Raw genomic sequence first — 16,323 nt, 5'->3', positions numbered from 1 at the left:
TAAGATCTCCTTTAAAAGGGCAAAGCATGGCTGTTAAAGTGGTAACAGGTTGGTGTTTTTTTTAACGACACAATCCTAGTCTCTCCCACACACTGATATCCTCATTGGGTTTTCACGGGCATTGTTGGTAGCTAACCACACACTCCCAGGTGCGGGGAAAAGGGAAGGATTATGCTAAGCATGTGATCAGATTACAGGTGAGAACTTTCAGGCCCCAGGCCAGGAGTGGGGAATATCTGTGAATCTACAGATGTGCTTGGACTATAACTCTCATAATTCCTGATCACTGGCCATGCCAAACCTAGGCAAACCTAAAGAGGCAGAAATTTAAGAGGACTTGCAAATTCTGGCCAAGTGATTGTGGAGGCCTTTCAGAAAAGAGTGCCCCGGTTCCTGCCCAAAATGTTAGAAACAAAATTAAGTTGGGTACCATTTGAAAACAAAAGACTATATTGATCCACAAATATACCGGTACCCAGTTGCACGAGATTTCACATCCAATTGAAAGGTTTTAGGACTCCCCATAGGAAACAAGCTCAATGCACCTGCTCAAATCCAAAACCTCCCTTCTCAAGCCATTTTGCAGCGTTCCCCCTTTCCGCAACTGGTAAAGAGATCTCTGTGGCCCAAACTGCATTCCACAAGCCTGGGAAAAGAAAGGATTCGACTCCAACTCTCGCTGACTGTGGTTCGCATTCCCACGCACCTCACCCTTGTTTTGTTTCCCCTCAGCAAAGAGCCAGAATGCCTTACTGTACTTTGTGACTCAGATTTTATCTGAAGGTCCCGAGTTCAAGTCTGGCTCATGCTGGGTGACGCAGCATCAACATGCGGCAAGTCTGGATTGACTAGCTCTCACCCAGATTGGCTCTCCCACAACTTGGGACCAAGCATTTAAAAGTGCCTCAGAACAATGCGTTCTGCTGCAACACTCAATGCAGCAAGAAATCCTTAAACAGTCGTACCTTGATTTTCAAATTTAATCCGTTCCAGGAGTCCGTTTGACTCCCGGAACAGTTCGAAAACCAAGGTGCGGCTTCCGATTGGCTACAGGAGCATCCTGCAGCCAATCAGGAGCTGCGGAAGCCACAAATGAAGTTCAGCTTCCAAAAATTGTTTGAAAACTGGAACAATCACTTCCGGGTTTCTATCGTTCGGAGCTGAAACATTTGAGTTCAAAGGCATTCAGCTTCCGAGGTTCCCCTGTATTTAAAGGGTTTTGTATCCTACCTTGTAGCCTTCCTAGTTCTCCTAGTTCTCTTCAACCTCCTCTCCAGCTCCCATCAGACACTAACCAGCATGACTACCCCCAAAGCATCCTAGAAAGTGGGTCGCTATGGGTTTGCTACGGATGCCGAGAGTTGTACGGAGACCCCCATTCCCTTCACGGATCGAGAATTCCTATCAGGATTTAAGGATCGATCTCTCTTCTGCAGGGAGTGTTGGGAACCACAGCTCTGCAAGGAGAATAGGGGTCTCCCGACAGACCTCAGCCCCCTCAGGAAGCAACAGTTCCCAGGATGCTTTGGGGCAAGTCGTGACTGTTTACGGCACGGTCCTGTTTTGCAGGTATCATGCAGATGGGACCCCGAATAACCAGCTAAAGCAATCCGCAATCAGGAGCGCACTCCCCAAAACCGCTTTCCAGTGCAGACACCATTTTGCACTCTTTAAATTGGGCTTCTTGACTGAAAAAGAGTACAGGAGGGCTTTGTTGTTCTTGTTTTAGAGCATAAATGTGTTATATGCAAACGCACGTCCACTCTGTGCACCAGGCCCCCTCTCCCCCAACCCTGGGAGAAGGAGCAAGGTCAGGCATGGTGACTAATTCTTCCCCTCCTGATCCCACCTCTGGACCAAGCCAGGTATCACTTTAACAGCTCAGCTGCTAACCACGTCCATTTCTCTTTTTTTCCATTATATACCAGGCATTCGTGGGGAGGGGGCATTTCCGCAGGGCCACACCACATGGGGAGTTTTAACCCTTCCTTCCCCAGCCACAACCTCAATGAGGCTCCTCCCCTATAAGGCTGAGATCACAGATGGGGAATCTTCTGGGCGTTGCTGGAGTACAAGAACTCCCATCACAACAGACCCCTGGCCATGCTGGCTTGTGCCGATGGAAGATGGAGTCCAACAACCTGGACAGAGTGGTGGGGGGCACAGATTCCTGACCCCTAAGGGAAAAGTCTCCCATTGGGCCAATGAAAACTTCGACCTCATCCCAAGCTTCATAGAAGTGCTCTCTCTGTGTATGTTGGGATCAGGGCTGAAGACCTCCTGATTCAGTGTAGCCCCAATTAAAATGGGGTGGTGGGGGCGCTGTGCCCCATATTTAATTAAAACAAACCAACCCTATGCGGTTAGAAACCATGCTATTGATATCCAGTTTGGGCCTCTATTCTGAGAGAGAACATTGAAGGAGACCCAAAGCCCAGATGGAATCTTAAAGGGCCAAAAATGGATGTGCCCAAACTCCTTGGGTAGAAACAAGCTACCCATAGGTTGACTACTGTTACAAGGTTTTTGTTCGAGTGCATCTTGCACACCTGTTCTCACGGGACGGAAGGAAGTAGGAGAGTCATGTGCAGAAGCCCGTTCCCTGACAAGGACAATACAGAGTGCCTCTTTTGACCTTGAACACATCTCTGGCAAAGGACAAGCCGAAAGGGTTAACTGCGGTCCTAGCCAATCCTTCTGCTTCGTGCCTACATTTAGGGCCGTGTGCCAAATCACAAGAGTATTCGTTTCCTCGTTCGGGGACAAAAAAGCGAACCAGTGAGTTGAAACCTGTTGCGCTACTGCCCCACGCGGAGGACTACTTGAACATAATAACCTGTAAAAGACAGAGGGAAAAGAAGCTCTGAAGGCTTTCTTTCCTGCATCCACAACCCCCTGTTGCAGCACCTACAAGGATCAGAAGATCCCAATGGAAATCTGGCTGCAGGGCAGCTTCAGATTCTCAACCCATTGCCCTCAACCCAGAGCAGCCTGTGTTCGGACCGGTTCTCGCTCAACTTCCCATAGTGCCAAGGTGAAGACATTTGGTTAAAACACAGTGCATATGCCAATCCTCCAGGTCCCTCGGGCCTGGAGAACAAGGAGAGAAAGCACACAAACTGCTGAACACTTTGCCCTATGGCATTACAGAACTGCTGAGTCGGAAGGAGCCCCGAAGGTCATCAAACCCAACCCTCAGCAATGCGTGTTCGTTCCCAGCTCACATGACACCCACCAAGAGAGGCAAGTACACAGAACTTGAGGAATTGCATCGCCAAGGCAGCAATTGGGGATAAGGAAGGAACACAGGCAAGACCTACAAAGGCCTTTGGAGGGGGGGAAAACAAAACAGTAGTACCTTGGTTCTCAAACGCTGAAAACCCAGAAGTGTTCCGGTTTTTGAACGATTCTCGGAAGCCGAACGTCTGTTGGCTATTGCTTCCGGGGCGCCTGCACCAATCAGAAGCTGCGCCTTGGTTATCGAGCATTTCGGAAGCCAAACGGACTTCCGGAAGGGATTAAGTTTGGCGCTTTTGTTTTTGCTGTTTATTTTACGGTTTTTGTTTCTGAGGCTTTTTTCGGTTCATTTGTTTTTGTGACTGTGTGGAACCCAGTTCAGCTACTAATTGATTGATTGTGTGACTGCAGAAATGGATAAAAGCCCCCCATCCAAACAATGACTATCATCAATGCAGGTAAGAAAAAATTTTAATTTTTATCATCTACAATACTATCTTATTCATTTTATAGCACAGTACATTGATTATTAGGGACGTGGGTGGTGCTGTGGGTTAAACCACAGAGCCTAGGACTTGCTGATCAGAAGGTCGGCGGTTCGAATCCCCGTGACGGGATGAGCTCCCGTTGCTCGGTCCCAGCTCCTGCCAACCTAACAGTTTGAAAGCACATCAAAGTGCAAGTAGATAAATAGGTACCGCTCCGGCGGGAAGGTAAATGGTGTTTCCGTGCGCTGCTCTGGTTCACCAGAAGTGGCTTAGTCATGCTGGCCACATGACCCGGAAGCTGTACGCCGGCTCCCTCGGCCAATAAAGCGAGATGAGTGCCGCAACCCCAGAGTCGGCCACGACTGGACCTAATGGTCAGGGGTCCCTTTACCTTTTTACATTGATTATTGCTTTCATTTTATGGATCAATGGTCTTGTTAGATAGTAACATGCATGTTAAATTTCTGTTTTAGGGGTTGTTTTTAAAAGTCTGGAACGGATTAATCTGTTTTGCATTACTTTCTATGGGAAAGTGCCCCTTGGTTTTGGAACGCTTTGGTTTTGGAACAGATTACGATTAAGAACCAAGGTACCACTGTATTTAAAGAATGGATCCTTATGGTGCTTCATGTCGTCCAAGAAAGAGAGCAACTTAAGTGTGCCTTTCCCTTTCCCACTTCAGAAGAGAGTCTTTCCCTTCACCAACCCCTTGCCCTTAGAACCAAGCACTCACTGAAACCGGAGAAAGAGGACACCACTTTTCCTAAGCATTATTTTTGAGTGCGCATGCTCGCTGCCTCTCATAAACCGAGCCGATGAGTGTCCTGGCAAGCTTGCTGGAATAATGACTATCCTGCAAACGCATGATGTGCTGAAGCAGCCATTGTGCAAAGCAAGTCCATGGTTTGTCCGGGAGCCAAGCTATGCCGAGTCTACTGCTGCTTCCTGTTGCTTGTCCTGTCCCAGCATTATTTTTGGACAGGCCCCATTATGCTCTGTAATCCTGCCTGCAGTCAGGATGGCCACATTATTGTCATTGGTTAATATTAGCCACCACTGCCTCCGTCTGGGTGGTCGGACTACAATTACTCCAATGACCAAACTGGTATGTTTTGAACAAAAAGAAAGAGGGTGGGGTCTTTTTTTCTGGGGGAAAGGCTTTAATTTTAAGAAGGAATTGGGGAGCCTCGTTTTTAATCAGTTCTTGCAAAGAAGCACCCAGCTGCAAAGGGGCTCAATAGCCGATCACTGTTAAAAAACCCCCGAAATACCATCTCCCCTTATCCCATTGCCAGACAGCCTTCTCCTCCAGAAGCTTCGCTCCCATCCCCCTCGCCACCCAGAGAAAACGCTGCAAGCAGGCCAGGATGTCAGTGGGCAGTTTAAACCCCTCAGCAGCAAGGAGATTACCCGCTATTCTCAGCATTTAGCCTCTCTACCTGTTTAAAGCATCGCTTTTGATAATTAAACGCACCAGTTACAACAAGGTGACAAGGTTAATAGACAGAATACCTAGCAGTCAGTCAAGCAGAGAGTCAGGTTTGCATCCAGCAAGCCTGAACAAGACGTTTTTCGCCCCCTTCTCCAGACTCATTTACCTGGAGAAGAGCTGAGTTGGAAGGGACAATGTCCCAATTCACTTGAGCCCCTTTAACCATTTCAGGGAACGCCGTGCTCTTCTGGGGGCACACTATTAAGATTCCTGAACTGCAGCTTGGCCTCTAGATCTATCCCCAAATACATGTCCCAGCTCCTGGATCCATTCAAGAATGCAGATAAGCACCTTCTTTGGGGAAATAAAAACCTCTGGCATGGCGAGTGTTATCCTGGTCATGGAACAAAGCAGCAAGTCTAAAAATGCATGGCTTTATTTTACTAAGATGGTGAGTCACCACTGGAGCAATCAGGAACGAGAAGATTTATGGGACTTCTGCCTGATCAAACAGAAACGTCCCCTGGAATTGACTCTTTTAAAGTTAACAGAATCACAGCCGTTTCTCCAAGAACACAGCAATTCAAGAAAGCTATTTGGAAGCTGTTCCCAAGCTAAGAGGCGGATCCTACGCAGAGTTAGGTACACTTAGGCCGCAATCCTAAACGCACACTTGCAAAGGAGCAAGCCCTACTGAACAAAGTGGAACTTTGCTCCCAATAAGCACGTTTAGGATTGGCACAATCTGCTTTTGCTGCGGAAGGATCTGAGAAAGGAGTCAACTTACAAGACTCATATATTCCAATGCAAGCTCATGGCAATGGATGTAAAAATATTGCCACAGTCCGATTGCTTGAAGTATATGCACTCGACTTCAGAATACCAGCCTCACCCAACGGGCTGCAACCCAAGGCTGGGAGAATTGGTTACTTTTCAAACACTTAATGCAAACAATTATCTGCTCCACTGTAGTCCCTCTCTCTCTCTCTCTCTCTCTCTCTCTCATTAAAAATACCACACATTTCACGTTCTGTTCCCATGATGCACTCAGTCCTTCTACGAAATGCAAGTTTCCTCTAATTCTTTGTTTGTTGTCACAGATTTCACTTTCGGAAAGTTGAAGTCCTCTCATAGGCTCAAAGATAATCTGATAGCAGTTTTTCGCCTCCTTGGGTCAGAGACCCTTTGATAGATCCAGACAAAAGGCCTTTGGGGAAGGGCTGTCTACAAAGAAAAGGCCTGGCATAACTCAGCAAGGTGTTTTTTTGTTTTGTTTTTTGCTTTTCCTCAACAGCAGATCTTAGAACAAAAGTCAGCCTTAGCAGCGAGCCAGAAAACATCTTTGGAACGGGAGTATGGTTTAGTTGAAGAGTTGGCTGCTGCTGCTGCTAGCACTTTTCCAGCCCAGGGGTGTAAAGCACACAACCAGGAGATTCAAAACTTGTATTAAAAAAACAACAACAACCATTTGCAACAAAGCACTTAAGATCTTTTAGCACCTCAGTAGGCAGCCAATAAACGTGACTCATAAATAAACAAATAAGGTGCCTTATATTTGCAAACTGCAAGGTCACCATGTAAACATGGGGGGGGGGTTTGAAGGGGGGGGGGTCAAATTTTGAATATGCATTGGGGAAAAATGCCAGCTCTGACCTATACAATGTTCCCGGCTTGCCTGAACACAGGGGGGGAAATGTCTTACGAAGAGAGAAAACACGAAATTCTCACCGTCCTATTTAATGAATAATGGAGCTGACTTAAGTGAAACAAAGAAAGTCACGCACTGGAAAGCATTTCAGGGTATCAAAACAGATCATAGATTAAGCCATTGGCATTGTGTGGGAGAGGGCTTTAAACAAAGGCATGCAAATACTTGAAGCAGCAATAAAACAAGGGGTTTCCTGAGGTGTGTAGAGCAGGCCTCCTTATGGGAAACACACACACAAAGGCTCACTCCACAAATATCCATTGGCTAAAGTGCAGGTCACGCTTCTTTCAAAAATATGCAATCCCATTTTTCTGTATCATTTTAGCAGTTGGTGCAGGTGCAGCCTTGTGGATGATGGCTCCTTTCTTTCCTTCATGCTGGTTCGCTGCCCCGTTTCCTAGCAACCTATTCAAACCTCCAACCTCTTTAAAAAAAAAAAAGGAAATTTACAGCCTTCCATCGCCACAGCCATTACTCACGAGGGTTACATAAAAACCTAGGCTGGGCAGGGGGAAAGTTTTAATAACAAAACTCTAAATCCTAGTCTCTACTTCATTTAATTACACATGTACGTAGTTAACTGTGTGTATGTTAAATGGAGCAGAAACCATGCAGGTTAGAATCTACACTATATATATATATATATATATATATATATATATATATATATATATACACACACACACACACACACACACACGTTTTGATTTACTTGAGGAAGTATAGATTCTATCCTGCATGGATTCCAGGGTATGTAGAAGGAAGAGACCCAAAGGGCTTTTCACTTGCAAAGCAATAATGTTTTAGAACTATTTCTTGACAGAAAGCATGTGGATAACACTTCCTAGCAAAGAGAAGATGCGGGGCCCGTATTTTTTATTTTATTTTAAAAGGAGAGCCTTCTCCAAACTCACAAAGGCTTGAAAAGTTAACAGCTAGCCAGATTTTTATTTTTAATTTTTTTTTTTTGCCAATTGCCAGCTGTAAGTTAGGAGGCAAATCTGAAATTAACACCAGCTCCCAACAGCTTCCAACGGGACTGCTCAGTTTGCACCAAACAAGAAAAAGCCGAGGACCAACTGGCTCTTCCTCAGTTGAAAGGAGACCAGAAAAGAGAATTAAGCCAAGTCTCAGCAGTGACTGCTTAGCTAGGGAGGGAGCTCAGGGTTGCCTTTGGAGATAACACAGCCTGTCACATATGCTTGCATCGGATCTGGGATGTGTCATTCCTACCACAAAACAAGGAACAAAAGATGCCATGAGAACCTTGAGGAAGAAGGCAGATCACTCCAAACCAACTGAGCTAATGGAAACTAGGAATTTCATCATAAAAGCACCTTGGGCCCAGCCAGTGGATTTTTTTTGTGCACAAAGGTGAGAAAGAAATCCACACTCAAAACGCAGCTTTTTCTTGGAATCAGATTCCTTGAAGGAGTCTTCTGCTAACCTACAGCTGCTTATAGTATTATACCATTCACACACACAAGAATTAGGATCCCAGTGCTGCAGATGGCAGGAGATTATGTGTGAATCAATAGGTAGCAGCCTGAGAAGCACACCTGGTGGAATTACCTGGCAGGACAAGATCACCATAGGATTTACTCATGCCTGACTCACCGGATATGCAGACATGCCATAAAAAAAGCAGACGGGTGTTGAGGGGGGTGGTGGAATGTTTTGGGAAGGAGAAAGATGGGGTGCTGTACAGGGAGGAGGCGTCGGCTGCCTAATCGCATGCATGGTTTATGAAGAAAACCCTGCAGGGCTCCATGGAGGTTTCTTCCAGGTGTAGGGCTGCAACTTCAACTGGGACATGAGCGCCATTGCTCAGTGTGACTTACTCCCAAGTAAACACGCCTAGGATGGCTCTGTGCACAGGGACTGCATCTTTACTCAAGGCAGCCTCAGTGTTTGCGGATCAGATCTGCTGCTTGCTTCCACAGAAGCACCGGTCACTTTTAGGATTATGGGCTGGTGGTGGAGGGGAAGAGATCAGTTTCATGACACACACACAAGAAAAGATTTGTCTATCCCAAAAGGGTCCTGGATGAACCCGCTCCTCAACAAAGACACAGAGAGAAAAGAGAAAGAAAGGAGGCCGAATTCTTAAGAGAAGGTTGACAGCCATTGGCAGCACTTCAGATACCACACATTTCCACTAAGCTTTTTTTATCCCTTTGATGGCAGATTTGATAACAGTTTTATCTCCCTGCAAGCAAAACCGAACTAGCAAGGCTCAGAGTATCGAACAGAGAATACTTTTGTGAGCTCCGCTATTGTACTTTGTAATGCAATCTTCTTAAATATGTGCACTTAGTTTCACCCTAAATCATAATGATCTTTTTTTTAAAAAAGGAAGAGAAAGACTCAGAAGGATGTGTGTGCGCGCCGATAATTGCAGCAGAGACAGATAGGAGGCAGCACAAGAGCACATGGTTAGCATTTTGTGTTGTGCTCCGAGTTGCTGGGATCACAAGAGAGAAACGGGAGGAGGGACTTGGCTGTCCCTCCCACTGAATCCTCCCGAGATCTCCCTTCGCGGGCCAATCAGAAAAATGCAATCTAGTGCGTGAATATTCATTTGGGAGACAACAGTTGCACCTCTTCCAGAAGACCAATAAAGAAGGAGACCTCTATTTCAAGAAGAGGGAGGGAGGGAGGCAGGGCTCCCAAAGCTGTTCTTTCAAAAGCTCTCCCTGCCCATTCACACAACTAGGACCTGCTCAGCACCCATAAAGAGGGATCTTAGATGGATTCCACATGTCTGGCTCGGAATTTAAAAGGATGCTGTCCAGCTACGCCCCTGAAGGGAGACGGCAGATTCCTGCTTTACAGTGCTGGCAGGCAGGCAGGCAGGCAGGCAGAGACCAACAGCACGGCCCCTTCAGCATTATCAAGAGCTCAATAGTGACTTAAGCAAACATTCATTTGGTGAAAGTGTGACCCATTTGAAGAGTGGGTCATTCGCAGCCAACTGGATTAAGGACCAACGCCTTTCCCAAGTGCACACCCTTGTTTCCAGGTGGAGGGTCTGGAACTGCTACCCAAGCCAAGGGAAGATGGTTCCAGCTCTCTTGCCTCGCCAGGCAAAACCGTAAAGCTCTCATAGGAAAAGGGGAAACAAGGAAAGGATGTGGTGGGCATAAGGCAGAGGGAGTTATGTCTCTCCTCTCGATTGAGCTCCCAGAGATTCTCCAGGGTCTGGGCTGGGGAAGGAAGCACGCTAACAGGATTCCTGGGGAAGCTGGCAACCGGGAAGAGCTAGCAGCTCCCACGAGCACCACCAGAGATGCCACTGGGTAGGGCGAGAGGGGTCCCCATAGCATTCCACCAAGGGGGTCTCCAACGCACGGCCTGCTGCCCCCCACCCAACCCTCCTGCCTCCACCTAGGCATGAGAACTAATTGGGAGGGAGGAGCAATAAAATAAATAAATTGCATGAACTTCTGACTTTTTAAATTCTCCGGGGGGACGGGACACTGGGGACAGGGGATGACTTGCATATACATGTAACACACAGGTTTTTCCCCCACCCCCCAATCCACTTAGGTTTTTCCATCTAGCTCCGTTGCAGCTTAGCCAGACGGAGACGTATGCGGCTCTAAGCCTGCGACCGCAAGGCAGTCAGCACCCATGCACAGCAAGGCGAGGAAGAAGGAAGATGCTCAGAAAAGTCAAGTCACTCACCGGCCAGGCGAAGCTGAAAGGGAGGACAATCCGGTTCCTTTCGTTATTCCGATTGTATTTCAAACTGAAGGTATTCCCACCGACGACTGGAGTAGATCCGGACCCAAAGCTGCAAGGGCCCCCAGCGGAAACCCTCGACTGATACTCCTTCAGGCAAACTTTGAAATAAGTATCACATTCATCTCTGGTGCATTTCTTATCGGCTGGGTTTCGGGTCCCGTCACAGCAATTCCCATTCTGCAATTCGCCATTGACATTTTGCATGGATATGATCTCAAACTCGAACTGGCCTGATGTTAGGGTCACCTGTTTTGTTTTGGCATTTAAAAAAAAAAGTTCCCCCAAAGAAAGCAGAGAGGAGAAGGAAGCGTTAGCATGTTGCTTGTAAATAAACATTTTTTAAAAAAAACATCACTAACAAGTTTAGCAAAAATGAAAGGGGAGGCTTCTATTGCTCCTTGATTCAACAGGTTAAAAAGCGAAAAGGAACCCTCATCTGCTACCCACCCCCAAATTCTGATGTTAGGGGCAATTCCCAGAGGGAAATCGTGTCGCTATTTGCCTCCCAGCGCTCAAAAAGAGTTAAAGGGTCGTTAGCTTCCAGCAAGGGAACACCACGCAGGAAAAGCATTGCACAGCTCAAGCGAATAACTCTAATCAAGTCAGACGCACTCCTGAGAACAATCGCGGAAAAGTCCGCTTGCTAACGAGGCTTTCAGAAAGCAAAACCCTCTGGAAAAAAGAAATGGAACGCTGACGGTATAGGGGGGAGAAGAAAGGGAAAGTCCTCGGAGAAACCTGGATTCCCCCTAAAAATCATCACCCCGAATTCAAATACGTATAGTAGAAGCATTTTTTTAAAATGCAGCTGGAGTGGGGCGGTGGGGAAATCGGTCAAAGCGAATGTCTTGTGGCTGGGGGTTGGGTAGGCGGGCAGGAGCTCTGCTATCGAAAGCTTTCCTTGGGAGACAAAACCCCCAAAAAACCGAAACCTGCGAAAAGCGAGCTTCTGCGCGGAGCTGCGCTGCGGGAAGCAACGCCCGAGCCTTGCCCCAAAAACGTACCTTGACTCGCAAGCATAACAGGGCAAGGAGAAGCCGTAAGGAGAAGTCCGTGAGCTGCGGTCCCTTTGAGCCAAGCATGCCTCTTGCTTGCAGAGTGCCCTTCGCGCAGAGACGCTCCCCGGCTCGCTGCCGCTCTTTGCAGCCGCTGCCCGGCTCCCAGATATATATATATGCTCTCCCGGTGGAAGCGCGCGCGGGTGGAAGACGCCACTTCTCAAAAGGTTTTCAATAGCGCCCCGATCTTCAATGCAAAGCAGCCCAGCCTCCTTTTATTCTCCTTGGCCTCTGTCTCTTAAAAACCCCCACCCTTCCTTTCTTCCTTTCTTATTAGCGATGGTTATTCCGCGCGCCCCCACCCACCCCCCTCGCCCGCTCGCTTTTCTCTCTTTTGCAGAGCTCGCCGGCCAACCCCTCTCTCTCTCTCCAGCCCGGCCAGCACAATAACCCGGGCTGAGCCCCCCTCCCCACCCCCCGCCACACGCACATAGACGACACCCCTCCGGAGAGAAAGGAGGGGGCCCACGGCTATTTGCACGCGCGCAACCAGCCCCCTCCAAAAGGGAAAAAAAAGGAAGCCAGAGGAGGAGGGATCCGATCGCCCGTGCTGCAAGCCCCACTGAACTGACTGCTTGCTGCTGCTGCTTGCTAGCCCATGGCTACAGCAGGAGGAGGGGGGGGCGCAAACGTCAGGCAGCGCATGCGTTGCTATTAATATGCATTAAGGGGGAGGGTGGAAGGGCAAGCCGCAGCCCCGCCTCGGGTCCCTGGAGAGGCTTGCCTTTTTTCCTTGGAAGGGTGACAAGAGGTGGAGCAACCCTGGGAAGGCAGGGCTGGGCGGGGGGGGGCGCGGGGGCGGCGAGGGTTGCAGGAGATGAGGAGCAAAGCGCAGCAGGTGGGCAAGGAGCCTTGAGAGAGGCGGGAGAATTAATAATGCTTGACGCGCGGCAAGAAAACCGCGCGTCTGTTTGCAAAGCTAAGCAGGGTCCGGGGTGGTTTCAGACGGGATGGGGGAACCGCTCGGGTGGAGGAGGTTGGACTGCACGGCCTTGGAGGGAGGTGTCCCTTGCCCCCTCTCTAGGTTCCGCGATGGTGATGCCAATAGGAGGGTTTGCGTGGCAGGGGGTTGCGCTAGATGACCCTCGCGGATCCCTTTGCGCTCTGGTTCCATGACGGCTAATAGCAAGCCTTCGATCATTGCTGTTACAAAAATGGGAGAGCGCGTTTGGTTTCGCTGATCGTGTCTGCTGAGCTGAAGACAAGAATTAGGTTTTTTATATATATATATAAAAAAAATTAAAGCGGGAGGGGAGGGCGGAGGTGCCCGTCAGGTGTGCAGCCCTGCTAAGATGGGCGTGTTTTGGAAAGCCTTCGCGGAAGAAGCTGGCTGCCACCCAAACGCGCGTGCACGGAGGTTTCAGGAGTGGGGAGTTGGCTTTGCGCAGAAACGCCCCGGACCTATTAGCGTTTCAAGGCTTTGGAGGGTCTCAGTTGCTTGTCCGTTCCTTCTCTTCCCTGCCCCGTCCGGGCCCACCCGCCGCTGGAATCGTGTGCCTGGGTGATCCGCCAGCCGCGGATAGCATTCCATATGCCTGTGCCAAACGTGGGATCTAGTGCACGATCGCTCGTGTTGCAATAAATCTGCTAGTCTTTAAGGCGCTTTGTTGTTCTTCCTTCGTAAGGAAGCGGGCGCTCTCTCTTCTCATTCTCTCCCTCCCCCTCGGGGGGCCACACAAGCTGAGCCCCTTTCTCAAGGCACGGGAAGGGAAAATGGATTACTTTGGGGGGGGGGAAGGCTTCAGAAATGTCCCACGCTCCCCTATCACACGTGGGAGAGCTGCAAAGAGAAACTTAACTACGCGCTCGCAAGGAGGAACAGCTCTTTAGCGCAGGATTGCAAAGTTCAGCAGCTTTTAGTATCGAGAAAACCTGGACGACGCGTGAACGTCGCATGATCGAGCCGTCTCGGGAGCTTCCCTCCCAAACCACAGGAGCAAACGCAGCCTGAATGCCTCGGTGCTGTGCTCAGGCTGTGGAATTCGACGGGAGACTCTGACTTCAGAGCAAACGCGCAGACTCGCACTCTTAAGTCTCAAGGTGGTCTGTGGAGCTACTTAACTCCATATTTCTCAATCAACCTGCCTGCCTCTGGGCGGTCCAGGTGAGGACTCGCCTGATTGAGCAACGAACTAAAGCAAGAGTCCCTGCACGCAGAAAGCTAGTATGTCAGGGAAACGGCTAGGCTAGAGTCCTTTTCCCTGACGTGCTAGGTTTTTTTAGTGTGGAGGATTTTATATGGAAAGCTATGAAATCACGTGGAATAGCTCTACCCCGCCCCCACCCCAACTTTTTGGGGAGGCAGACCACGCACAGGTCTTCCTTCCTATGCCTTTGCCACTAAATAGCTATCGCGCATACCTATGTGGGTTCTACAAGGGATGGCATTACTTTAAAAATGGTGCGGGAGCAACGTGGCTTGAGGCTTGCTTGCTCCCTGTGCTTCTGATCGGTGAGCGCAGCATTTTAGATAAAAGCCTGCCGGTGTGAATAATGCACGCAAACACCATTTTCTGCATTGAGGGCAGCTGTATGGGTTTGGGAAGGGGAAAGAGGTTCGCCTTGAGTGTTTGTGAGCATACGCGGGACGGTATGAAGTAAAAACACGCACGTACAAAACACCGAAGTCATGAAGCTCTGCTCCCAAACCTGTTAACTGAAAGAACAGCCTCTGAGCACATCAGGAGTGCTTTCCTCACATGAATCAGCCGCCCCAAGAGTCGAGGAGAGGATGGCTTTTAGAGTCCCAGCGGAAACGCCCTTGGGCCGGTTCCTGTACACTTTAAAGCATCTTTTCCTCTTCATAGGAGTTCTGGGAACTGTAGTTTGACAGCTTCAGAGTGACAATTCCCTTTACCAAATGACAGTGGCCATAATTTATTTTTATTTTTAAATTTTTTTTGGGGGGGGGAGCGCTTCGAATGTGCTTGGTGGCGTGTATGCAGCCTATGTTTGGAAAGATTCCTGCATTGCATGGGGTTAGACTAGATGACCCCTTGGTCCCTTCTAACTCGTAAGATTCTATGATTCTATAGTAACATGGGGGGGGGAGCCACACCTGAAAAGCCGTGATTCGACGGTTGCCCTCCTGCGCTCCTCTTTTTTTTACTTGGCGGGGGTTGGGTGCGTAAGACGCATGGTCCGCAGTGGATGGCAATCGCTTTGGGACAGGTTGTGTGTGTGTTTGTGTGTGTGAATGCGAGAGAGGAAGATGATCACACTGGGAAAAGGAGGCGTGTGCTGGAAATCAGCGTCTCGAGACAAATCGTCACCCTGGGGAGAAAAGGGTTACTTCTGCCGTCAAGCCGATGGCGCAGCAGCAGAGAGCTTCGCTTCCTGAGATCTGGCAAGATTTGATGGGTTAGGCACCAGAAGAGGAAATCCTTTTTGGCAACGGGAGAGACTTCTCCAGGAAACTGATCACCTGAACCAACGTGGTGCGCTGACACACACACACCCATAAATTAAAAAAAACCAACCCGAAGCAAACAATCAAGCGCCTGGAGGCAGGCTTACTTCTGAGTAGCAGTATTCCCTGCGCTTGCTCCGCAGCCTGGTTTTCCCGTTTCCAAAAGTTCAGCTGCTGCGCAACTGCACCTCTAAGGGGGCGCTGCTCTGCGGCGGCTCCAAGCGTGGTGTCTGGTTAAGAAGGTGACAATCAGCTTTCGATCTGTAGCCCTAAATAACACTTATTAGGAAGTGAGTCGGATGGGCTTCCGTGGGACTTCCGAGAGAACATCTGCTGCGTCCAAACCATGATTTAAGAACAAGGATTCCGGGCAAGGAGAGCACTTTAAATCGGAACAAATCCAAGCCTGTTCGCACCTGTCAGCCATGCTTTATTTTTTTGGCGTATGAGTTGCAGTCATTAGTAAGAGCAGTTAAGCTTCCCTTTAAGTGCTCAAACTGTGTCATGTCTCAGTTAATCCTTACTATGACCCTGTAAAGCAGGCTAATAGAATCATCCCCATTCTCCAGATGGAGCTGTGGTGGAAAGGCAGACCTGGTTAGTGCTGATGTGGTGCTGTGGGTTAAACCACAGAGCCTAGGACTTGCCGATCAGAAGGTTGGTGGTTCGAATCCCCAAGACGGGGTGAGCTCCCATTGCTCAGTCCCTGCTCCTGCCAACCTAGCAGTTCGAAAGCACATCAAAGTGCAAGTAGATAAATAGGTACCGCTCCGGCGGGAAGGTAAATGGCGTTTCTGTGCGCTGCTCTGGTTCTCCAGAAGCGGCTTAGTTATGCTGGCCACATGACCTGTACGCCGGCTCCCTTGGCCTATAGAGCGAGATGAGCACCACAACCCCAGAGTCGGCCACGACTGGACCTAATGGTCAGGGGTCCCTTTACCTTTACCTTTAGCCTGGGCTGTACCAGTGGTATACTGGTGCGGGGAGGGGTTCGGTAGCCATATTTTTTTTAAAAAATAGGTGTCAGTGAAAGCGTAACCCAGGCATTGCTGGGTTAAAAGAAGGACGGGGGTGGGTGGGTATGTAATCATTTAAGCACCTGCCTGCAATCTGAAATGACACAGCTTGAATACACAGCTGGGGTAGCCCAGGACATGAGACTCTTAATGCCAGGGCTGTGGGTTCGAATCCAAAGATTCCTGCATTGCAGGGGGTTGGACTAGATGACGCTTTTGGGCCCTTCC

At 48.9% G+C, this 16,323-nt stretch overlaps 1 protein-coding gene across 2 annotated transcripts in view; it reads right to left on the bottom strand.

Moving 5' to 3' along the window:
* JAG1 (jagged canonical Notch ligand 1) overlaps window positions 1–11,980 on the bottom strand; it is a 68,133-nt gene extending 56,153 nt beyond the window's left edge. For both annotated transcript variants that reach the window (XM_053380628.1, XM_053380630.1), the window contains exons 1-2: window positions 11,617–11,980; window positions 10,553–10,858 (exon numbers count right to left, since the gene is read on the bottom strand). In XM_053380628.1, the coding sequence (XP_053236603.1) occupies window positions 10,553–10,858; window positions 11,617–11,694 (384 nt within the window). In that variant the 5' untranslated portion in view covers window positions 11,695–11,980. The remainder of the gene's footprint in view (window positions 1–10,552; window positions 10,859–11,616) is intronic.
* Window positions 11,981–16,323: the final 4,343 nt, after the last annotated feature.

This window comes from Podarcis raffonei, chromosome 3 (genome assembly GCF_027172205.1).
Source record: "Podarcis raffonei isolate rPodRaf1 chromosome 3, rPodRaf1.pri, whole genome shotgun sequence".
NCBI classification, from domain to species: Eukaryota; Metazoa; Chordata; class Lepidosauria; order Squamata; family Lacertidae; genus Podarcis; species Podarcis raffonei.
This window is presented reverse-complemented; position numbering and strand designations above follow the sequence as displayed.